Source organism: Poecilia mexicana, unplaced genomic scaffold (assembly GCF_051168715.1).
Source record: "Poecilia mexicana isolate PSO_F unplaced genomic scaffold, ASM5116871v1 scaffold_8, whole genome shotgun sequence".
NCBI classification, from domain to species: domain Eukaryota; kingdom Metazoa; phylum Chordata; class Actinopteri; order Cyprinodontiformes; family Poeciliidae; genus Poecilia; species Poecilia mexicana.
The window spans coordinates 4670945-4695306 of record NW_028263377.1 but is presented as its reverse complement, the minus strand read 5'-3'; the positions used below and the strand labels follow the sequence as shown (position 1 = coordinate 4695306).

Below are 24362 nucleotides of genomic sequence, written 5' to 3'. Positions count from 1 at the left end.
GAGCATTGACTCTGGATCATTCCTCTTTAGGTCCAAAGATAATAACTTCAGTTTTGTTTCTATTCAGCCAGAGAAAGTTATGGCACATCCCCACATTTATCTGTATTAAGCATCTGTTCTGTGATTGGATGGTTCTGAGTCACCTGCTGACATCATAATGTAGAGCTGTGTATCATCTGTTATGGTAGCTAATCATATGTCTTATTATAACGAGAGCTAGTTGGAGCATATAGATATTGAATAAGAGGGGCCCTAGAATTGAACCTTGGAGTACCCCACATGTGACTTTAGTCCACTTCTTTGAGAAGTTACCTGTTGACACAAAGACTGTAACCAACTGAGTACTGGACCAGAGAGACCTACCCAGTTGCTTCAATTATATGTCATGGTCCACAGCAGGGTTTCCCTCAGTGTATTATAGGACTGGCGGCCCGCCATCCTTTACTAGCGCCACCGCCAGGCTAAGCCTTTTTTATTTATGTTTTTAGAAAAATAATAATAATTTTTTTTTCTTTTCTTTTTTTAAGCCGAACTGCAAGCGTCTCTGCTCTGAGCGCTTCACTGGCGGAGCAGATTTATTCCTAAAAGATATGTTTATAGAAGATAGGTTTATAGTTTATGCATTTAAAGCCGGACCAATCACACCGCTGGCGCCTCAGGCGCGTTGCCTCGCGCGCTGCAGTAGCTGGATTAAGTTAACCTCAGCGCGGATCCCACGCGCCTCCTTTCACTCAAACTGGACACAGGCTGACCTGCATGGATATTTACATCAACTGCCTGTGAGGAATTATGATTCTTTCCAGAGTTGTTGATCACGGTAGGACTTTAAACACCACTCTGGTTAGCTCTGGTTGCGCAGCTCTACGTGAACTGCAGGAATAACTTGTAGTCGCGCTTTCAGAGGTGCTTTGAGTGAGCAATAAAAATGATTTATATCTATGAACAAAGAATTTTGTGCGGCTTTTCCATCTCAACACGCTGTCCAGCGCCTGGCTCTGCTTGCGCTGATAAAGTTTATCTATGTGTTCCTGGTTGGCCGGTGTATTAGTTAATGAACTAGTGCTAACCTGATCATGCAGGTTCAGCCTGGTGAGGAGCTTTCGCTCCTGTCTGTAACGCATCATGCTGATTTTATATTATATTATTATTATTTTCAGTATTATTTTTCAGGTTACACAGTGCATCAAACCGTATCAGATGCTTTGTCCACTTAGTCAGACAGCGTTAATGTTCGAGGCCGCACGAAGATCTGAGAAACTCGTCCCATAAACTCGACCAACCAGAATAGTTTCTATGACTATTATTAAAAACTCAACAGACACAAAATGAAAGAGCTACTAAAGCCACATTAGCAGCATTGAATTAAATCTCCTATTTATTGCGCATCTCTGCATAGTGCAGCAGATCACTTCATCAACCAGAGCCGGTCCAAGGCTGTATGAGGCCTGGAGCAGAATTTGATGTGGGGACCCCTTTTGTTGCTAAAACATCAGCACCTCTAACAGATGTGTTGGATTTAATCTGAGAGGGGGGGAGTAGTTTAATTGACCAACCTAAAAGGTAATCAGTTATAATTGCAGTTTACTAAATTGTATTTGTGAACAAACAGAGCTTAAACTTAAAGATTAAACTCACAGCATCAGATTGTAGCTATGGTAACAAAACAATCTAACTATGAATATTGTTCTTTGAACTTTTACAAAGTAAACTTGCCAGCTCCTTAAAATCTTACACTTAAATGTTAAACAATTTAAAATCTTTTAATTTATGTATGTTGAAATTGAATCAAATTTAAAAACATTGATAATCTCAACAAACAAGTGTTACATTCATGTGTCTGTGGTCAGTGATAAAATATTAGCATTTATGGGGCCCCTGAAGCCCTGGGGGACCTGATGGAGCTGCTGACTTAATTTGGATTAAACAAAAGTGCAAATAATTGATATTCATTTTAATTACATATTTTGATTTGTTGTTTTTAAAGACTAGTTGTGGGTTTAAGTAGTGTTTCACTGGCGATGTTTTACCACAATGTATAATTGCCGAGTGATATTTTTAAATTTCCTGTCACCTTAACATCTTTTAATACAAAAACACGGTGGACCGCCTCGGCACCCTGACCACCGGGCTTAGCAAGTTTTCTGGGGAAAACCCTGCACAGTGTCAAATGCTGTGCTCAGGTCCGACAGAACCAGCACTGTGGTTCTTCCACAAAAGACCTGTATTCATATGGATCTATACTGGGTCTAAATAGAGAATATGTAGAGACTCAAAGTGACATTTAGTTGAAGGAGTGTTTGTGCTTACAGGTCCAAATCCTCCTCCAAGTGAAATGTAGTCTGGGTTGTTCTTCAGATCAAACAGCTCCAGCTGCTGGACCGGGGTCTGACTGGTGGAGAGGCGCCAAGGTTCTGACAGAACCTGGACCACAGACATGGTGGGAGAAATGCTTTGTTATTGTTTGGTGAGCCACACAAGCATGAGAACTTAATTCTGGTTCATGGATATTTCCAGAATGTTGCAGCTTTTGCTTAAAATTTAAGTTTGAAGAAAAATAAAGAAAATCAACTTCCTTAAAGACAGTATTATAAAAGAGGAGGTCAAAGTTTGACATGATGGAAGACTCCTTTTTTCCAATCACACTACAACCACCAACCTCAACGTAATGTCTAACATTTAACAAATGGTTAAAATGTTCAAGAAATATTGATTGTAACAAATAAGTACCTTGTGCAAAAAAGGCGAATCTACTCCTAAGTATTTAGAGACGACATAGAGGCAGAAGAGGTGTCTGTCTATCCCAGCTCCGGTCATGGCCATCCGATAAAGATTCTGGTGTTTCTCTGAAGCCAGTCTGAAAAGACGTCTGCACTCCTCCTCTGTCTGTTCAAACATTTAACATTTCATAATTAAAAGGCTAAAATACAGTTTTATAGTAGAAAGACAATTCTAATTAGTACAAAAGATTAGGACCACTGAAAAAAAAGAAAACAATTCAGACTTCTTTTTTTTCCTCAGAATTCTGACTTCAAACTTTTGAGATCAAAAGCCAGAATTCTAAGGAAAAAAAATCTGAATTCTATATTTTTTTCCCAGTCCTAATCTTCTTCCATAAATCAGCAGCTACTAATATGAACTGCTTAAACAGTTTGCGTAGAAGCTCTCAGAAGTGAAAATGCTTACTTGTCCACTCTCCAGAGCTCGGACAAAGGCACTGCTGTCTTTGGAGCAGGACCTCACCGTTTCCGTGCGGCCCTCTCTGAACAGACGGGTCATGGACGCCTCGTACGTCAGGCAGAAACCACCACGGTCCTGGAGACAAGAGTTGAGTTTGGTTTAAAAAAAAAAAAAAAACAGTCTGAAACACAATCCGTATATTCAACTGTGTTCTAGCTCAATTATCTTTATTTGAGCTCACAGATCCAGAATACAGGAGAATGTTTTTGTTGGGCTTTGGTTTTAACAGCGTCTCTATTGTTCTGGGAAACACGTTGGCATGTATTACTGAAGGATCAGCATATTAATGTTGGGTCTCCCACTTCTATTTTAATTTTGGATAGCACTCAGGAAATATCTGACTAACTGGCTAAATTCCTGGATGCAGCTGCAGAACATGAATTTCAAATAAAGTGGTTTTAATGGTTACCCTGTAGTAGGCCAGCTGCAGGCTGATCTGGATGAATGCATCAGGGCTGATCCGGCACTTCTTGATGCGACCCTTTCCAAAATCCCTGAAGGGGAAGACGTGGCAGTCCACATCGTCAGCCAAAGCCTGGGCCACCGCCAGGGAGCTGCAGACCTGAGTCTGGACCTGACAGATGGAAAGAGAATGATCAAGATGGGCCTTAATGGAATCAAGTCCTCAATGCTGACAGAACTGTAAAGGGAATGAAGTTGACATGTTCAGTTGTGAGAGCAGAGAGATGTGAGTGTAAGTATTTATGTCCTGTAAAAACCAAAGTAAATACATTTCAATTCCCTTCATGCACGCTAAGCTTAAAGGACTTTCTTAAAGTTTTTCTTGGACTTTAGAAGCAGAAGCTTGGATGACACTAAGGGATTTTGTGGGAAATCGACACAATAAGGTTTAGACAGGATTCCATCCACTGCCAGACTTGAAGTGCGACATTTTCACTGCAAAAACACACAAAGTCTCACCAAGTATCTTAAAATAAAATTAGGAACTTGTTCCACTGGCAGATTATTTAACTTATAACGAGACACTTTTCCCATAAGTAAAATAATCTGCAAATGGAACTAGAAAGTTTTCACCAGATTTAATGAATTATTGATTTAAAACAAGCTTCTAAATATTGCTTATAAGTTCCTTGTAAGTTAGTTTTGTCTAATTTCAAGTGGACTAAGATATTTTCACTAGAAACTAGACCAAAAATACTTGGTAAGATTTTGTGCTATTGCAGTATTATTCTGAAAACCAAAAATCCAGTTGTTTAGAAATCAGTTAATAAAATGTTCCCATTTTGAATTTCTGAATTAGTTTGCTTTTAATCAGTAAGTAGAAAGGCATAAAAAAGCCAACATATTCTGATGAGTAACATGTTGAAATTAACATGATTTGGCAAATTTGGCAAATGACACCCTGGAAAATCAAGATTATTTTACATTCCCAATTCTCTTTTCATTATTACTTATCTCTGGATAAAACCAAAGTTTGTACTTTTGAAGAGACATTTTAAATTTTTTTAAAGTCAAAAGCTGAAATTTTTATTTTAGGGAATTGTGGTAAGTCCTGCTTGCAGTTTGCCATAAGCCATGCAGAGGGCATAAACAGCACACATGTATGACACTTTGCATGTTTTATATCCAAGGTACAACTATGTGCTACTTTGTGTTTCTGTGCCACATAAAATCAGAATACAATAAATAGACATTTGTGGTTTGCAACATTAAATCTGACACAAAGAGCAGATACCTCTGGAGAGATTTCCCACACCAGCCTCTGAGGCGGCGGCAGTGACAGATCCACCTCTCCTTTACAGTGTCCTTCTTCAGTGTAGCCCAGCTGGAAGGCGTCTGTAGCCAGAGTGTACTGAGAAAGAGAAACACAAAAACTGTGACGTCTAGATGAGCAAAGTAGCTTTAATCTGGAGACACAACAGTTTTGACTCTGAGCATCAAACTTCATCCTACATAACCAACACACAGGTGGTGTGTTTATTCTAAACAAAACACACAATGACAATGTTATAAATGTAGTTTATTGTTGCCTTATTATGTTGAAGAGAAGTGAGTTTTTTTTTTTTTTTTTACATTGCTCCAATCATCTTAAGCCGCTCCCATACAGAAAGCTGTGACAGACGTGCGTACCTCCCACAGATGGGCCACTGTTGGAGCATCGGCCCAGGAGTGCTCTGCGTTCAGGCCGCTCTTCCCGTTTTTGTAGATTACGATGGAGAAGGATTTATCAAACCACCTAACAGAGGAAATGAAAAAGTAACAGGAGAAAAATGCTAAACTCCAACTTGTCCACAGAATCTATCTCCAAGACAAATATATCTATGCTTAAATGGAAGAACTTGGTGCGCAAAGGTGAAGAGAATGGAAAGCTTGGCTCGGACTGTTACGCTGTGAGCAGGGAATTGTGGGATTTGCAGGTTTTTTTTTCTTTTTTGCATTATGCAATAAACAAAGGAGGAATAATATAGATCAAATCTAATCTTGCAGACCAAATAAAGTTCCATCCAGAATGCTAACTTTTTACATGGCTGCCCCAAAAAAACTACAGTGAACCGGTATAAACAATAAATCAATTACATTAGTAAAATTAAAACAAGATCAATAATTTCTATTTGCATGATTTGTCAGTTTTCTCTTTTCTCTCTTTCTAACAACAACTGGATGACTGAAGTCTCCAGTCTGGTGCTTTGGTGTCAAAAAGCTCTTTATAATTCATTTTATTTGTTTTTTCTGTTGTTTTGTTTATTTGTTTTGGATATTTAAAATGCCAACGTTAAATGTTTGTGAGAAATTAAGGTTTATTGATCTTTGAGAACATGTTCTTGCATTACTATGCCATTACCATTATAATTCTCAAAAACAATCTCAAAACAACAATATTATTATTTATCACAACCTCAGAGACAATTTAACATCTAGCAACATTTTTTCAAAGTGACAGGTCTTTGCCCTCCGTCTAGGCCTGGGACGTGATTAACCTGGACGTCTTTACGACTTATTAAATATTTAAGATTAACCTGATAAAATACATTTTTTCTGATGATTAGATTTGACCAGTCACTGCAGTCCAGTGACAGCAGAGAAATGATCCAATGAAATTCAATAAAACTACAGATTTCTTGACCAAGTTACAATAAAAAAAACGGCATCATTCACGGAAATTATTTTATTTAGAAAAACTGTAAGATTCACCTAAAAATGTTGAGCTGCAAGCTTGATATTGTAAGTATTATTATGAATGTTGATAAAATCCTTAGAAATTCAAGAATCCACTTCATGAGAAATATGGACAAACCTAAGCTCATTAATAAGAACCACTATTATTGTTATTGTTATTGGGAATGCTTTAAAAAGAATGTTGGCTCGATGGCTATTTCCCTGTTGGGTCTCACCTGTCGTAACATTTGCCATGGAGCAAAGACTTGGCGTAGCGATCCAGGTTCCCCGCTGGGTCATCTCCCTTCATGCCCTGCTCTTCGTCGTCCAGCGTGATGAAGAACGCCGCCTTCTCGATGGCGTCCAGAGACTTCTTATTGAGGCCCGATCTGAAGAACTGCTGCCGCATCTGAGCCCAGGGGATCCTTGGAGTGGAGACACACACCTTATAGTCACTGAGAAGTTGTTTAAATCCCTGGTTCACACACTCATAGGGTACAAGTAGGGTTGAAACGATTAATCATGAGAAATTGATTATTGAAATAATTGCCTACTAGTTTAGTAATCGATTAATTAACTGGATTGTACAGACTTAAAATAGATCACTTGCTAAAAGACCAACACGCTCAGAGCAGTAATGAAGCCAAAACAGTGCAAAAAATATATAAATTTTGCCTTTAAGAAAAACAATTCTGTTCAAATTCTGTAAAAAAAAAAATCTTTTATTAATTCAATTATTAATTGGTTAATCCAAAACTAGTCAACAAATGTTCTGATGTACTGGTGATTTTCTCATGTTGATGTTAGAAGGATGTCTTTAGCTGAGGATTCCTTCTCTGTTAGAACTAATCAAGCGTTCACTAAAGGACTGCTGGTATTGAATATTAGGCAATAAAATGTTCATTTTCTTATTTAAAAATTAATTTATGTGTTGATTTGCAGCTTTTAATGCATTTTTAATATTGTATAAAGGCTTAAATGGAAAAGCTACAGAATGTGCATTTTTTATCCGATTAATCGTCAGAATAATTGATAAATAAAATAATTGTCTGTTGCAGCACTATGTGCAAGAACTCAATGCAGACACAGAAGTGCAACTGAGGCCTAAAAAAAAAAGTTCCCAAATGCATTGTCAAAACATGAAGAAAAAACAAAAGGAACTATTCCGTGTATTGTTTGTAACTTGATGGTGGAGTCAGTTAAACCCAGACGAATAAAACTTGTAGTAAAACTCTGACAGATGTCACAAATAGCGGCTACCTGTCTCCAGCTGTCAGAGCTCCCAGTTTCTCCTCTCCAGGAAACGGTGGTGAAGAGTCGTCCAGGATTCTCTGTATCTGGTATTCGATCTCTCTGGGAGACAGCAGCCGGCCCGCCCGGTACACCCACAGCCGGAAATAACGCCCCCTGTGGTACACCGCCACAAACTCGCTGTCCTGCCAATGCAGGAGCACATCTGGAAGAAATAAGAAAGATTAATTTCCTGATTTTTTTTTTTCTCTGTATGTCTGTAGAAGGGAAGGCTCAGCATGCAGAGTTTCGTACCAGTCTCGACTCCTGGTGTTCGCGTGGTGTTGAACATCCGCTCACACTGAGCTGCACACAGAGGGATCACGGTGCCCGGAACACGACTCTGAAACAGAATCACACAAACATCCTTTATTATTTATAAATCTATGCTTCTCTCGCTTTAAGTCTTTAAGTGACGTTTCCTGAAACCCGCGAAAAGAGTAAGTGCACAATAAAATCGCTTATCTTAAAAGTCTGAAATAAACTCGATTGTTGGACAGCAGCCAATTGTCACACTTGTAGCCACACCTGAGTACTGACAACACTCTTCGTTGTGGAAGTTGTTACTGCCAGAGGGAGACTAAACGTTAGCTACTTTCAGTAGGAGTAGGTTTTAAAAAAATGAAGTCTCAGAAAAAAAAAAGATATCAGAAGATATTTAAAGTAAACAGTATGTTTTCCAGATAATAAATGTTCATTTAATCTAACAGAGTTAGATTTTTTAGATTTTAGAGTTAGACCTTTATTTCATCCTTTTGAGGTTTTAGTTCTTAACTTTTTGAGGTTTGACGTCAATTTGGCGTCAGTGCTGGAGACACTCTGTTTTGACCTTTTGAGCTGTCAGTGTCTGTCTGTTAAAGAAAACACTGGATTTGGAAATGTTGGCATCCTTTCAGTTAACAGTTAAGATGAGTGTTTCCAAAAAATAAAAAACACACCAAGGGTGGCTGTGTGTTAAAGCCTGTAATGCTACACTGATGATGTTAAAAACTGATATTTTTTTATGTGTTAAATGAGTAAAATCATGTTTTACAGCACATGCCGTGACAAAATCCTAAACCTCTAATAGAAACAATGATCTCAAAACCTTATCCTTTGCATGGCAGCTTGAGGGCTAAAATAAACCTTCTTAAATTAGAATACATAAAAGAAATCTTACTAGCTGTAAATAAATCCCACATATAAGCCACTTCCTGCAGCAGTGTGTAGCTCCTCACCGGTGTGAGTTCCTCTCTGTTTACTTTGCGTCGGTAGAGCATGAGAGCAGTGATGGTGTTTCCAGCTCACGCCGCCTGAACTGATGTTGGCGTCACATACAGGAAGTCCTGCAGTGAATAAGCAAGAAAGATTATGATTATGATTTATTTAATTAATTTACAATTTAAAATAAACATGCCACATGTGGATATGAACAATGGTTTTGAATGAAAAGGCATTGTATTTTGCCGATTTGTATAAGCATCTAAGCATAATCAACCATCCATACAAGTAAACATTGCCAAACAAAACAGGCAATGTAGGAAAAATAAAATAAAATAACAAAAAGAATATTATATATTATCTTATATATATATATCACTATCAGTGACGTGCGGTGAGGTTCATATCTGGTGAGGCACCAACTTAATTATAATCGGATTTACAAATCTAGACCTCCTGCATGTTATTGTTTACTTAAGGAAAGTTTGAGCATGCGTAAAATGCTGGAGGGCAAAAAGACTATTCTTTAACATGTGATGCTTAGCCGTGCCGCAGAATAATTCCGTTATCTCAAACTTAGACATGTAGATATTATAAATTTCGTGCTGTGGGAGAAACTGTTAAAGTACAACTCAAAACCACGTCTTTCTCGCTCTCTGTATTAGCGTGGTTAGCTCGCTGTTACCGTCTCTTACTCTGCAGTTGTGGAGTCACAATGTCTGGGTTCATGAGCGCCCCCAGCGATGAGGCACAAGAACTGCCTGCCTCATCTCGAATCTGTTCTCTGCCGTTTTTGATCGCTCCTCAGCACACGAAACACGTCACACACACAGTTGGTGACAATAAAAACACAGTACATTAAATACATAAGCTAAATTATGGAAAATCAGCTCATACATTAAATGTTTTTAACCATTTTATTGGCAACATACAGACAGGAGGAGCATGCTCTCATAGAATAGCAACCGGTGCAGTTTGCGAGAGGTTGTGCAATCCCAGGTGAGGCACAGCTCACTGCTGCCTCACCAGCTTTGCTTCCAAGCATTTGAATGGGAAAATGCGAAAATTCAGCGATTTTGAAGAAAAAAATAATTAGATTTGGTTAAATTAAATGCAAAAATAGGTACTTTATAGTACAAACCACAGGGTGAAAATATCTTTATAAATAATTTTATTATTTTTCCATGACGACAGGAAAAATAATAATGCCTCACCTGCCTCCCCTGACCGCATGCCACTGATATATATATGGACTTTTTTCTGAAGCGATAAAAGCTGGTAGCTCTTGAATTGCTACAACATAAAGCTGTATTTCCTTCAGCCCACTGGCTGCAATGTTGACACCTTGAGATGCCATGAGAGCTAAATTCTGAACATCATGGCATGGAGTGCATCCCAGTTTTCCATGTCTGGCATATAACCGTTCATTTTAGCTTTTAAACTGGTTCTATTGGTTCTGTGTCCAGACAGAGGGATAACCAGTAGCCCAGCATCACGACTTGTTTGTTCTGAAGATCCTGCAGCTTCCACTGCGTCTCCTCACCCTGACTCTCATACTGATAGGAACCACAGAGAACTGATAAGTTAAAAGCACATCTTCTGAAGTTGGGATGTTTTTCCTCCAACAGGTTCCAGAGGAATCACCTCAAACCAGATGTTGGACTGGACTTTATTTCAATGTCATTTGTGAATGTTAGAGCCTCATTTTCAACAGTGGAGCTATAAAGGTTGAAAAGGGTTATCACTTTGAAGAAAGTCTCATCAACATCAATATTTTCACTAAATAAGAGGCAAAAAAATTTAAAAAATAGTCTGATAAAGGAAAAGCCTCTCAGACTCTGAGCTTAAAGCAAGATGCCAGAGAGCACCAAACTATTCTTTTCTAAATTTTAATTTAATTTCAGATAATTATCGCAGTAGAAGCCATTTGTTTGTTAAATACTTAATGAAACATATTTACCGTGTTTGATGTTTGTTGTGAATGACGTATACTCACAAACGAACGAGATAATTAGTCCAACTTTGTCGTTTATTGAACGTTCATAAACTACAGTGCCTTTAAAGTGCCAAGGCAAAGGTAAACAAAGGTAAAACAACCCGAATAGGTGATCAACTCTAAACCACTCCTACCTCTTTGTCCGTCTCTCTTTGTCATTTAAGCACACCCGTTGCTGTGGCAACTGCCTGCGCTCTGCAAGCTGAGCAGATTACTTTAAAAACAAAACATTCAGTCCATTACGAAATTAGGTTTTCAGGCTTGATATTTATTTTGCGATTATTAATAAGAGCTCCCCAAAGACAGCCGTGGTTAATTAGCTAATTTTAAACTCTTGCTCACACAGAATTGTGCAACACCTTGTTGAAACAATAATTACTGAGATTATTATTTTTGTTGGGTCATTAGTTTGAACACATTTTGTTGACTCTTTTTTTGTTGTTCTTTAATAAAGTTACGAACGTTTTGATAAGGAGTCAGAGGAGGACGTGCTGGTCTCAGCGTCCAGGCGGCGTTCAGTTTGTCACCTAATGTCACCTAAAGGTTTTGATCGACTCAAAACCTTCCGCAATCGACATATTGCCCCCCTGCTCTAGTAAAGCATGAACAGTTGTTCATGCTTTACTAGAAACAATATGAAATGGAGGGGTGGGAAACCTATTTATTAACTGATTAAGTTATGCTCTAGATTGTTCTTGAAAAACTAATCAGTCACGGCTGATTAGTGGTGCACGCACAGCTGCACAATGAACCCATTGACTCTTTACAGCAGACAGCTGCTCCTCTCTTGCAGGTACTGCAAGCGGGGGTACCCGACCGTACCCGCCTAGTTTCACCCCTGGATACAACACTCCATTCCATCAATATACTTCATCCCACCTTGACAATATATAAAAGATTATTTTTGTAAAAGTAAAAATTGATCTCGGTTTTCTTTAGACAGATTGTTCCATAAACAGAAACATAACGTTCCATTTCTTTAGTTCTGACTTCAGCTTTTTCTTTTTTTTTATCCTCTCAAATTAGAAATGACATCTCTTTGGAAATGTGCTGGTGATATACTGGTATTATAAACATACCTAGCAAAATGCAACAGCTTTAAGTGGAAATAGAGACAGAATGATGGATGAGTTGCTTACCATGCCGTAGTAATTACTGTTAACCATTATTGGCCCTCGGCTCCTCAAGTAGACGTATTCCTCCCACCAGTCGCTCACCTGAAACCCAAACAGAACAGCTGCTAATTTACTACTTCTTTCCAGTTCCCACAGAACAGAACAAAATAAACCAATCAAGCTCTTTGTTTATCTTAACCAACCACAGTGATCCCTCGCTATAACGCGGTTCACCTTTCGTGGTCTCGCTGCTTCGTGGAATTTTTTTTTTGTGCAGTTTTTTTTCACAGTGCATTGTGTTCTGCGTCCTGATTAGCTAAACAGTCTCCGAGCTCCTTCTCTACCTGTGTGTCAATAATGTTGCGGTATTTAAATATAAGTAATACAGATTGGCCATTCAGGAGATGAAAACTAAAACTTTGAATGCCTGCTGGAAAACACTGGCCAGAATCAGCGCAAAACCGACCGATTGGATTTTTTTTTAACCTTCACAATTTTACTTTAACAATGAATTAAAAATTATAGTGCTGCACTTTTATCTGCTGTATGAAGATTGGATCACACCTTCCATCTGCCAGGGATCTGCAACCTGAATCTCTGAAGACGCAAGTGGGTCTTTGGCTCACTTATTACATCAAATGATGAAATATTGCTCTGTTGTTGTTTTTTTTCGTTTTTTTTCATTCTTTTTCAAGTGTTGCCATGAAAAACACTGACTAACCTGGTCCCTGTGGTAAATCTGGTCTAGAACAGCCTCCAAACCTAACTTCTTGTTTATATAAATATTTTGGTAATACTCTGTAAAATATCAGAATGTTCACATAACTTTTATACTTTTAGTTGTCTGAGGACACATTTTGAATATTAAATCATGTGTTATGATCAGTTACTCAGTGGTTTACCAAATACTTTTTACACTTGCTTAATTCAACACATTTAAAATATACTACTCTGATTGGAGTACAGTTTTAGGGTACTCTAACCGACCTCTATGCATGAACGATTGCTCTATGGATTACTTTTTAAAGACAAAAAACACTGCCATAAAATAATGTCTATCACTGCAGCGGATGTCCCGCCCCATGAGTAGGACGACGCGCCATGGTGGGCGTCCCTTATTGTGATTTCTTAAAGGTGGCAACCCTAATTGTGAGAAATGTCTCAAACTGTCACACATAGAAAAAAACTGAGCGAGAAACGGCCAGCAAATGAAACAAGTTCATTAAGCTTTATTTTTCATATTTAATCAGTGATGGAATCTACTTACATAGTTGGTGGCCCACAGAGCTTTGAGTTTTAGGTAGCGCTGCAGTCGGTGTCCAAGGGTCGACTCAAACTCATTGGCCAACTTAGTCATTTGCTGAAACTCTGAATCCGTCAGCAGAGGGCGCACTGACTCTAGATACTAGAGACAAAAGGGGAGTGACAATAGGGAAGCAAGGACGAGCAATCCAGCTGTTTTATTATACATATATCTATCCCTTAAACCTTTTCAAGTTTTTAACTGTTTCAATGTATTTCTTGAGAATTTTAGTTGTACAGAAACAAAAAGTGAAAGGAAAGTGATGAGACTTTTTTCTAAATTTTAAAAAATTCAAACATATAGAAAGCGTGGATTTCCTTCAGAAGTTACCTAATATGTAAATATAATGTGATTCAGATGTTCTGTGAAGGTTTGTCAGAGAACAGTAGGAAACAAGCAGCTTGATGAAGACTCAACAGTGGGAAGAATGTAACAAATGCAAAACTTACACAGACATGGCTGTTCGCAGAAACTGAGAGGAGAGCACTAATCAGAGAAGAAGACAGAACAGATGAAGAAGAATTACCCTGCTCAGAGTGTCTTGTATGCCAGGAACGGGGAGATGAGGGAGGGAGGTTTGATAGCTGTACAGCAAAGGCTTCTTTCTTGAAAATAACCTCATCAGAGTCTGAGAAGAACAAAAAAAAACAACAACAACCTTTGTGTCACTTTCAGAAAGTTAACAAATGATAACAGTTTTTTAAAACAGATTTTAAATGAAAATGCACTCAGATTTAGTAATAAATAACAATCACTGGTATGCACAGAAAACAGCCTGGTTCTTACCACCCAGACTTTGGTGGTGTTGGAGACTCTCCCATGCTGCTCGAACATCCAGTAGTGGTAGGAGAGCAGCAGTTTGAGGCAGAAGCGCAGGGCGAGGATGAGGGAGAGCCACAGCAGGGTGCTGAAGACCAGAGCTGACACCATGGTTTGACCCTGACTGCTCAGAGAAACATGCAGACTGCACAGAAAGACAGGAACAAACGTCATCACAAAGGGAACTACAAATATTAACACGAGCTTCAATTAATTCTGACGAATAAAATGGGAAAACATATTTATCTACAGGTAGAATGCGTCTGTGGAGAACTAAGACTAGGATAGAGCAATAGCTCCATCTACTGGTAAAAAGAAGCAATCGACTTTCAATGTTCTAGAATCATATGTTGTTAAAATAAACATGCATGGAAAAATATTAAAATTCCAGAAATTATTAATTATTATTCTGTGACTAAATTACATAGGTGGTAGAGATGTGCCGATCAGGTTTTTTCCTGCCGATACCGATACCGATCACCCATGAGGGCCGATCACCGATACCGATCACCGATACCGATCACATAATTATTATATATTTATTTTTTATCATAAACCCTACCGTTAACATTATGTGGAAAAAGGAACCATGAATTCACCTTAATTTAGACAAAAACTTGTTTTTTATAACTTTTTCCAAGAAGAAAACTAAACAAAACAGGCATTGTGCAAATTGTACTGCTATTGATATACGATCTTTAACAGACTGATAACATATGAAGGCTCTGAAGAGGCTAAATAATGCAAAGAGCCAAAATAAAGCCTCTCAACATTGCCAAGAAGTTCAAGTATAAAACTTAACATTCAAAGGCAAAAACAGGTTCCATTACAATAAACAATCCAGATTTACTGAATGAAAACTTCCTGATAGCATGGCGGCTAGCTGATTACTGCTAGCTCTGAGTGGCTGTTTCTGACTGAGCGGAGTAATTATGCAGATCAGGGAGGAGATCGATTATTTTTTCAGAGATTATCTGTCTCATGTTAGGACAGCGAAAGTTTTAATACGTATGTAAAATTTTTTTTTTTTTAGGTTAGATGCTGCAGCTTTAAGCAGGTTCGGTGTGAGAGTCACCACCAGGTGGAGCAGAAGCGGCGCGCCATCTGTCAAATATTACTACCTGTAGCGTAGCAGCGGTTCAACAGCGAGAGCAGAACCAGCGTCTTACATCGCAGCTCGAAGACTTAAATAATTTTCCAGGTTATTTGTTTAGCTTTCTGACCGTCATGCTAATCCGGGTGAGTGTTTGTAGCTGTGCGCTGCTTTACCTGCTATCTGATCCTCCGTATGTCTTTTTTACTGCAGTGAGCCTCGATGTAGCCAATCTCCGTCAAGTATGTCATTGTTTTTATGTCATATTAGATTCGTTGTGTTGATGCATTTTGACGTGCTTTAATTTTCCGCCGCAACACCCAAACTTCCCCATTCACTCAGTGCGTTATAGTTCCACATCGCTTAGGATTTGTTGCTGCGCATTTGCGCAGAGTGAAGGAAAGAGGAGACCAGCTGCACAGGCAGGCTGTGAAATGAGAAGCAGGTGATCGGTATCGGCAACAAGAGCCAATGATCGCCGATCACCGATCATGCACTTTTTCACGGAAATCGGCCTGATTATGATCGGTGACCGATCGATCGGCACACCTCTAATAGGTGGTCAAAAATATTGTTAAAAATAAAAAAAAAGCAAAATGGACTTAGACTTGACTCTGGACTTAATCAGAAAGTCTTGAAACGTATTGTGACTTGCAAAAAAAAAAGTGGAAAAGTAGCTGCTTCCTTCCAAATGGATTCTGTTTTGGTTTGTTTCAGAACAAACACATTTAAAAATTTAAAACAAAGACTGAATATATTTTCACACAGGATCAGGTAGGTTTGAATAAATACCTACCTGAATAAATAAGAACATTTAAAAAAAAGGTTTGTATTTAACGTACTTATCTCTGTCTTAAAATGTGATTGTAAATGTAAAACACAAGTACTTTTTTTTAAATAATCTAGTATATTTTTCAACACTTAATATTGTTTCCTTTCTCTGATGTCTTCGTTGGTGGTTTTTAAAAACAACTCATCCCGGTTCTGTTTACCTCAGAGGAAGATGCTGCTGTATCTTTGCGATGAGCCCCATGCTGGGATCAGACTGCATATACATGGTAGCCAGGATCCCTATGGCAACAAAGAGCCACGACGATGGGCTAGCAGGATACACTCCCTTTATCACTCTGTTCTGTAACGGCAGAAGAAGAAAAAACAAGGTATGATTTTAAAATCAGTATTTTTCTTTGCTTTTTGACCAAATGCACATGAATATTAGTTTCTTAATTTAAAATTGATTGTTGGGAAACTTGATTTCCTCCAGATTGATGGCTTTTAGTGTTAATGTAATATGTAAACCATCTTCAAGTATTTTTTTATGAAATACTATTTTTTTACGATAAATAAAAAGTAGGGTGATAAACAAAAATAATTCATTTTTTACTGACTCGCCTAATTCATATTTCTCATTCTTTTTTTAGATCAGTTCACAGATGAGTAAATCCAAGTGATTTCACTCAACTTTCCAAAGTAAAATATAATCAGAAATGAATCATTTGTTTCTTGTTTTTCACTGATGCTTTAGAACTGACTGAACCTGAGCTATTTTGCAGATAGAAAATGGAGAAACATTTTTAGACAGGCAAAAATGTTAGAATCATTAGCCCACAAGACTTTCAGCTGTAACTGAAACAAAAGATGGTTTTAATCGACTCAGGGAGGCTGAAAAGAATTACATGCTACACTATTTAGATTTTAATTTGTGAAAAGAAAATGTAGAAAACTCCAAAACATTTTCTTTTACTGCACTGTTTGGGTCTGTTTATTACATAAAATCCTATTAAAACTCCTGGAAGTTTGTGAGTGTGATGTGACAAAATGTGGAGGAGTTAAAGGAGTGTCATTTAAAAGGTATTGTAGCAGGAAGAAAACAAACATATACAACTCTCTGGGCGAGTCCACACCCTGAACTGGGGTGTGTGTGTGTGTGTGTGTTTGTGTGTGTGTGTGTGCGTGCGTGCGTGTGTGTGTGTGCGTGTGTGTGTGTGTGTGTGTGGTGGCACTTGAAGAGATATTCATGTTTTCATTGAACGATGGATTATATACTATAGTGCAGCTAAACCCATTGAACCTTATAAAACAGCTTTCCAACAGACTAGTCAGAATAAATTTATTGCATAACAAAGTACATAACACCTGCTTTTTGTGGCTTGTATATAATTATAACTGTAATCTGACACCATTTATTAGAAGCCTCTGGATTCTTTTTCTTCCTGGTCATAAACGACATTTCACCATACCATCGCAACACTTGACACACCCACACATGTAGTAGCAAGTTGCGATTACGTCTTAGCAAAAAGAGAATTTCTACCTACTGAGGTATGAAAACTTAATGGAGTTCAGACTGACAATAAGTTACACAGGTTTGTATTGTCTCTGTCAGTTTCTAATTGATATAGATATTTGTAAATCCAGTCGCCAAGATAGTAGCGCGCAATATTTTCTGTGTATCATCATCATGTTAAAGGGCTTGTGTTGCTCTAAACTCTCAGAAACATAATAAAGCTGTTTGAAGTTTTATCTAAAGTAATATATTACTTTAACTCAACATTATGCAAGCAAGTCAAGACTTTTGTAAAAGGAAAGACAGTAATCGAACACTTTGATCTACTTCAGGATGTATAGTTGGAAAACAATGTAGTAAAACTGCAAGTGAAAAAATTTTAGAGACAATTTGATGTGTTCTGATTGAGGATTTTGGGCTGAAAAAGCCTTTTAAAGATTTTTTAGTATGAAAAGTCATTAAATACAACGACAAAGTCTTTAATTTGGCAACAGTAGGATGACAATTGTTAACTGGGCATGTGCGTATGTGACCTGGAAGGCGGGTCTGTCTGTCATTTCTCTCTCATTGAAGAGCAAAAAGGGGACAGTGGCTGATGTTCAGAACAAAGACAACCTCAAACTAATGTTCTCAGCATGAGTTTAGCAAAGAACACAGTAAACTCTATCCAAAGCATGTCCACTGGTGGGTTCAACTAAATATACAGTCAAGGTTTGTCAAAACATCATCACTACAAAGGGGTTTTCAGCTTCTTTCAATTCTTTTAAAATGAATTTAAACCATAGCAACACCATGAGAAAAAATTGTAGCTTATAGTGTTGATGGTATAGCGTTAAAACCTTAATATGCTGTAACACTGGCATGTGTTTCAGATATGTTGCCTTAAATGAAGAACAATGTGTTGCTTTTTTTATATATGTGTGAACAAACATCTTGGATAACTGGAAAATTAGTTCATCCAGTTATCCAATGGGGCATTGATGCCAAACTGAAAGACATTTAATGAAAGGCATTCAGGAGGAATTTTGGTTCACAAGAATGATGTGGACAACGATGTGAGGCATAATGAAGCTGATGTGACAGATGAACTCCATCCCCTCTCCATGCTGACCTTCATGCGGCTGACTCGCTTCTTCCAGGACCGGACCCCCGACAGGTAGATCTGGTTCAGGGCCTGGTAGGACAGCTGCAGGTCGATGCCTTCTGGTGTGATGGTGAACTGGAACGCTACCGCCTGATGAGCCTCCGCCATTGCTGTCACATGAAAGGAGATAAATGTGATATGAACCTCTTCTAATACAAAATATGACTGTAAACACTTAATCCATTTAATAAAATGATTTCTTAGCAAATGTTGCTAGGATGATTATAATTTTTCATGGTTCTACACCTAAAAATGATTAGGTACCCTTTGTATCACCTTCTCAGCAATTATCATATAGATATAGATTTCAAGTTTTATCACAATATTTTCTGGTAATATCGTGATAACGATACAAGTGACGATAAGAAGTATTTATTGCCTTTCTTTTGGTAATTGTATGGTAGTTGCAGCGTGACACAGCAACCAAGGCATCACAAAGACAAGTATTGCTCTTGAGAAACATTTCCATTTGTAATACACCTCTTTAGGTCACAAAAAGAAGTGTAATTTGTATCACTAGACTGCTCAGAGTAATTACATTTAGTCATATTGTCAAATTAATTGATAAATACGTTTCGGAGAAAATAGTAAGACTAAGAATTCCGTCAGCATAGACAGTTTGTGGGGTGGGGGGTTAAACAATATTAGGAATTCATCATGACAACGGGTAAATCAGAATTTGTATTATACTAAGGAATTTATCACAATAAATGATCAACGATACAATACATGCCTGCTCCTAGTTTCAGGAACTGGCTGAAAAGCACAGAAAATAAACTGAAAAAGTTCTAGTCTCATGATAGAAAGCTTCTCTGAAAGCCAGAAGGCATCACAGTGTGCAAATCAATGTGAAAACACTCGAGTTATTCAGTGTGGAAGGAATGTTGTTTTTACATGTGCAGCACCAACAGCACATTGTATTCTGCGGCTAGCTCACTCTGGTTATTTCATGCAGTTTATTTAAAAAAATGATTAATCGCTGAAAATTTAGAAAATTATTCCTGAAGTGTTTGGTCAGTAGTGGGGCTAATTTGACTGTGCATCATATCAAAATGTAAAAACTTTAGACTGCGTTAACGTTTCACAATTTGTCACATTACAGCCACAAACAGTAATGGGTTTTTTGGGGCGGCGATTTCCTGTGATAAACCAACACAAATGCAAAGTGGTTGTGAAGTGGAACAAACACAATGACTGACTTTTTAAACGTTGTTCCAAATAAACAGAAGCAGATATATTTGTGATGCAGGTGTTTTTCTTCACTACTTCTCAATGATAACCTGAAAGAAGGAATTGTCTGTTCCTTCTTCCTGTGTAGCAATGAGACTGATTGCCACCCGTCTCCCACGCATCACAGTCGCTGCACTGTGTGTACGTGAATGCAGGAGGGGCACAGTGCACAAGGTCAGTCTGGCAGATTTTATAAGTTCTTGGTCGACCACATAAATTGCCAGTAAACTACATTGAAGTTTGTTGTAGCAGAATGTGAAAAGCCACTGCTGTTAGTTAGCATGCTAGTGCTAACACCAATACATAACCCCTCTGTTGTAAGCACAACTATAATTGTCCCTATTGTCTCTGGTCATGTGTAACTATCTAACATCCAGTCTGTTATCCTAGACTTGAATCTGTGTGACTTCTGTTATAAGGCCACAACAAGACAGGATGTTCTACACCTCTGGGCTAGAATAACTAAACTAGAGAAGACTTGGTGCAATGTTTTAATGTAGTGTTTGTGTGCAAAAAGGCTTTAGAGATACACTAATGCCATGATACAACATGATACGTGATATTCTGCTCACAACATCATATGTATCACTTGGACTGAATTAATTGAACTGATGGTGTAATACTGATGTAATGAATGCTGTTTTGTTATACATTTGCATTGTATACATTTGTTATACATTTGGTTATGCAGAAAAGACTTTTTCTACATAACCAAATACACAAAAAGCAACTTTTTTTTGTCTTATTCACTTATATTAGATAATGTAATTTATCTATTTCATTTCATTATTTAAGTAATTGTAACTGGTTGTTTCATTACATGTCAATTTTAATGTACATGTGCAAGGGGGTAGAAAATGTCATGTGTGATAGCTGTCATTAAATTCATATGGATTAGACATTAAACTCAAAGTAGGATTTAATGTATCGATACTTGTGAACAAAAAATGTATTTTTTGAGGGAAAAATATTGATAAATATTGTATAACTGATAAAATTACACAGCCCTAGTGTGCACCAATTATGGAGCCAAAAAACATATCTGTCCCCAGTTTTTATGCACCGTCTAATACAGGGGTCCCCAAACTACGGCCCGCGGGCCGGATCCGGCCCGCCTCCACATTTGGTCCGGCCCCCTGAACAATACCAGAGAGGATTCAGATTGTTTTTCATTTATTGTATTTTCCGGTTTATATGTGGATTTTTACTCAACCAGCAGGGGGCTCTTTAGCAGGAAATGTGTCCTGTAAACTGTGGGTGCTTTGTATGGCGCATTGCTGCCATCTGTTGGACTTTTAGGGAACTGCTTGACTTTTATGTTATTTAATCAGTAGGGTTGTTTGCTAGCAGTAGAGCAGATGAACACACGTGTCTGTTATGAACGCCGCATTCCAGATTGAATTCTTCGAAGCGATGCCGGTAAGTAGCAGCTTATACTTCAAAACGAGCCTTTATGTTAACATATGAGAAATTAATATGTTATTTCCCTCAATGGAATATATACTAGTCAGTCCCCGTCACCGTTTCACTCATGGGTTTTGCCCATGTGCTTTCTGGGTAAAAATCAATGGAGAAACGCAGTCCCCCCCCCGCGCCCAGCAACAAATCCTAAGCGATGTCGTGTGGAACTATAACGCACTGAGTGAATGGAGAAGTTTGCGTTTTGTGGTGGAAAATTACCTCGGTGTCGGGGCTGAAGCACGTAAAAATCCATCAACACGACGAATCTAATATGGCATAAAAACAATGCCAGTTTGGCTATATCGAGGCTCGCCCCAGGTGAAAAAAGTATACTTTAAGTATATTTCAAACATACTTACATTTCTGAAAGTACATTTTAAGTAAACTAAGTATTAAGTGTACAACCTAAAATATATCTGAAGTATACTAAAAGTATATTTGTACCAATTTTGAAATTAGAACTTTAAACACACTTAAACATAATTGTGCTGCCTTTTGTTTAGTTAAGCTGGACCAGCAAGGTTTTGAAAACCCCACTAGAGCACCCGCTGGTGGATATTTTTGTTATGTTGCTTTTGTGATGCTAAAAGAAAAAAATAGATTAAGGATGGTGGAACTCAACACCAGAGTAGCTGATTATTGTCTTTATTTGTTGTGTTTCAGACAAGATTTGTTCGTAAGTATTTGTTAATTGTGAAAATAAATTGTGAGAAACGCACCCCCCCCTCCGTCAACAATGTCCGGCCCCCCACCAGAGAAGGGAAAAGTTATGTGGCACTCACAGGAAAAAGTTTGGGGACCCCTGGTCTAATACAAGGTTTTTCCAAAAGAAATTGAACATGAAATATTGCAAAAGTATCCCCACTCATTGAAATTTGTCAACTTCTATCATGTTGCAAACTACAATTTTCAAAATAAAAATCTGACAAGCTTAGAACAAATGGTTGTATTTTGCATTTATCAGACCATACCTGTGTCTCCTACATGTCATATGGCAGAAATTAAACATTTTTTAGTCATTTCTGCTAATACGCTTTAAGTTTTTTGATTATTGGTCTCCTTGAGTTAGTTGATTATGTTTGCTTTCGTAGTTGTGCTTTGCTTTGTCAAGTCTTCTTAATCCTGTTCGTGTCATATGTTGGGTTTTTTGTGTGGATTTTTCTGTGTTCTCCGTTTAGTTTGAGTTGATTTCGAGATTTCTAGTGTCTACTTTTGAGTATTATCAGTTTTTCCTTTGTCCACTAATTAGTAATTTGATTCACCTGTTTGGTTAGCTATTTAGTTTTGACGCACCAGGTTTGTTGCGGCAGTCTCGTCTGGGTTTCCTGGTCTGAGTATCCTCTACGCTCTGTGTGAGTTTGTACGGTGAGATCTGACCTGTATATCTTAACTGTGATGAAAAGTAAAAGTCTAACTATGACAAGACGAAGAAGGCCTCGTGGTTCCTGTCGACACCAAACACCCTCATTCCTGACAGTTCGTCCACTTTGCTTTCTAACAAACCTAGGAGGAATTCACACAGCAGTGTGGAAACGACTCAGAGGCAGAGTCTATTTACCAGTACTAATACTAGGTGACTTTTGAAGGCGATTTTTTTTTAGACTAGATTTAATTTCTGAGATTGGAGTAAACAAAGCCTAATACTCATTTCAGATATTCATTTGTGAATTTGTTTGTAAACATCATATAATTTTGCTTCCATTTTAGGTTTGTCTACCACAGTGTTTCCCAACCCTGGTCCTCAAGGCACACTGCCCTGCATGTTATAGTAATTTCCCTGCTTTAATGCACCTGGTTCAGCTGATTGCAGTTCAGCAAAAACCTGCTAATTGAAATCGCCTGTGCTGATGCAAGGAAAGACCTAAAACATGCAGGGTAGTGTGCCTAGAGGACCAGGGTTGGGAAACACACTTAAAAACCCAAAGTTTGTAGTTTAGAAAGTCATGATATGTAACAGTTCAATTTTGTTTGTTCAGTGTGCTCTCCCCTCTCCCCCTTTTTTATTTTCATTGTGTTTAAAAGAAAATGTAATTGTTCTGGAAAAATACACTAATCTACATAAATTATTTGAGTAGCAGAATGAAAATGGAAAAAAGTAACTAATTGCACCGACACATTCTAGAGTAAGTTAGCTAAACATTAATTACCCCTAGGCTCCAAATCAGTCAGCCATGAGAGTTATTGTTAAAGCTATGACGCCAAACCAGTTTAACAGGCTCGAGCAAAAAAGAGGGTACGGCTAGCTCAGCGCCTTCCATACAAGAGTGATGGGAGGGAACTCACGTGCTTGTGAGCGTCGCTACTTTGTAATGCTAACAAATTAATAGAGGATATATTTAAGCTGTGCCATGAAAAAGCGTAAAGTGGCTTTATTAGTATCCAAAAGGCACTTAAATAATTCACTCTGTCATTCTGTCACTCGTTGCCATGCTCTAAAGTTATTGTGCGCGTTTGTAGTTAAGCCCCCTTCCCCTTCCTCTTAAATATAGAAGTCATTTGTCTTTACATTTAAACTTGACGAAACGGCCAACAAACTGCCTCAAACGGCACTTGCATACCTTCAATACTTCCCTTCAGGAGCAACAGCGATACAAAGAGACCGTTTATTTTTCGAAGCCACGCGCGTACTTTGAGTCTTTCACCAGAAGACAGATATCTCCATTGTCAACTGACATCATTTGTGGGTGGACAGACATACCAACATCTCCCACAAGGACACAGGCGAGCTTCCATGTAATTAAAACAAAAACAATGCAGGGAGTATCTTGCTCTCCGATAGCAAAGTCAGAACCTCTGTCTGTCGCGGTAATACAATCTAGTAATAACATCGTAAAAGTGCTACACTACACTCACAGAACCACCCAACACCAATCGCTCGCGGAGCGACGCACAACTGACAAAAACGAAAAGGAAAAAGGCCTGTAAATACACAAATAGGTATAAAAAAAAACCCCACTAGTGGTTTCGACGAGAGAAGACAAAATAAAGATAAAATTACCTGCTCCGTCTTTTTTCAAAGGATCTTGAACGATGGAAACAGATGTAGAAAACGTCTGCTGGCGCCCCTCCC

At 38.2% G+C, this 24362-nt stretch overlaps 2 protein-coding genes across 3 annotated transcripts in view; both read right to left on the bottom strand.

Annotated features, from left to right (window-relative positions):
- LOC106932734 (carnitine O-palmitoyltransferase 1, liver isoform-like) overlaps positions 1-12057 on the bottom strand; it is a 19481-nt gene extending 7424 nt beyond the window's left edge. The window contains exons 1-11 of one of the 2 annotated variants that reach the window (XM_015011577.2): positions 11980-12057; positions 8862-8969; positions 7900-7987; positions 7615-7810; positions 6591-6779; positions 5329-5434; positions 4934-5050; positions 3647-3811; positions 3184-3312; positions 2728-2883; positions 2308-2421 (exon numbers count right to left, since the gene is read on the bottom strand). In XM_015011577.2, the coding sequence (XP_014867063.2) occupies positions 2308-2421; positions 2728-2883; positions 3184-3312; positions 3647-3811; positions 4934-5050; positions 5329-5434; positions 6591-6779; positions 7615-7810; positions 7900-7987; positions 8862-8903 (1302 nt within the window). In that variant the 5' untranslated portion in view covers positions 8904-8969; positions 11980-12057. Of the gene's footprint in view, positions 1-2307; positions 2422-2727; positions 2884-3183; positions 3313-3646; positions 3812-4933; positions 5051-5328; positions 5435-6590; positions 6780-7614; positions 7811-7899; positions 7988-8861; positions 8970-11979 lie in introns of those variants that run through there. The other variant, XM_088008058.1, reaches the window with a different exon arrangement.
- On the bottom strand, positions 11837-24362 carry LOC148157901 (carnitine O-palmitoyltransferase 1, liver isoform-like). Its single transcript, XM_088008068.1, has 7 exons — positions 24291-24362; positions 18569-18711; positions 16163-16302; positions 14045-14222; positions 13785-13886; positions 13223-13360; positions 11837-12057 (listed from the first exon to the last, which is right to left on the bottom strand). Exons 2-7 carry the CDS (start codon positions 18707-18709, stop codon positions 11920-11922), a joined length of 837 nt encoding a protein of 278 aa, XP_087864194.1. The 5' UTR covers positions 18710-18711; positions 24291-24362; the 3' UTR covers positions 11837-11919.

Excerpts from the sequence above, each read along its gene's own strand:
- LOC148157901 (XM_088008068.1), bottom strand. The coding sequence starts at position 18,709 with ATGGCGGAGGCTCATCAGGCGGTAGCGTTCCAGTTCACCATCACACCA. Across the intron at positions 14,223-16,162 it reads CAGCAGCATCTTCCTCTGAG|TCTGCATGTTTCTCTGAGCA; the intron begins GTAAACAGAACC and ends CTTTCTGTGCAG. Across the intron at positions 12,058-13,222 it reads CTCTGTGGGCCACCAACTAT|GTGAGCGACTGGTGGGAGGA; the intron begins GTAAGTAGATTC and ends TTTGGGTTTCAG.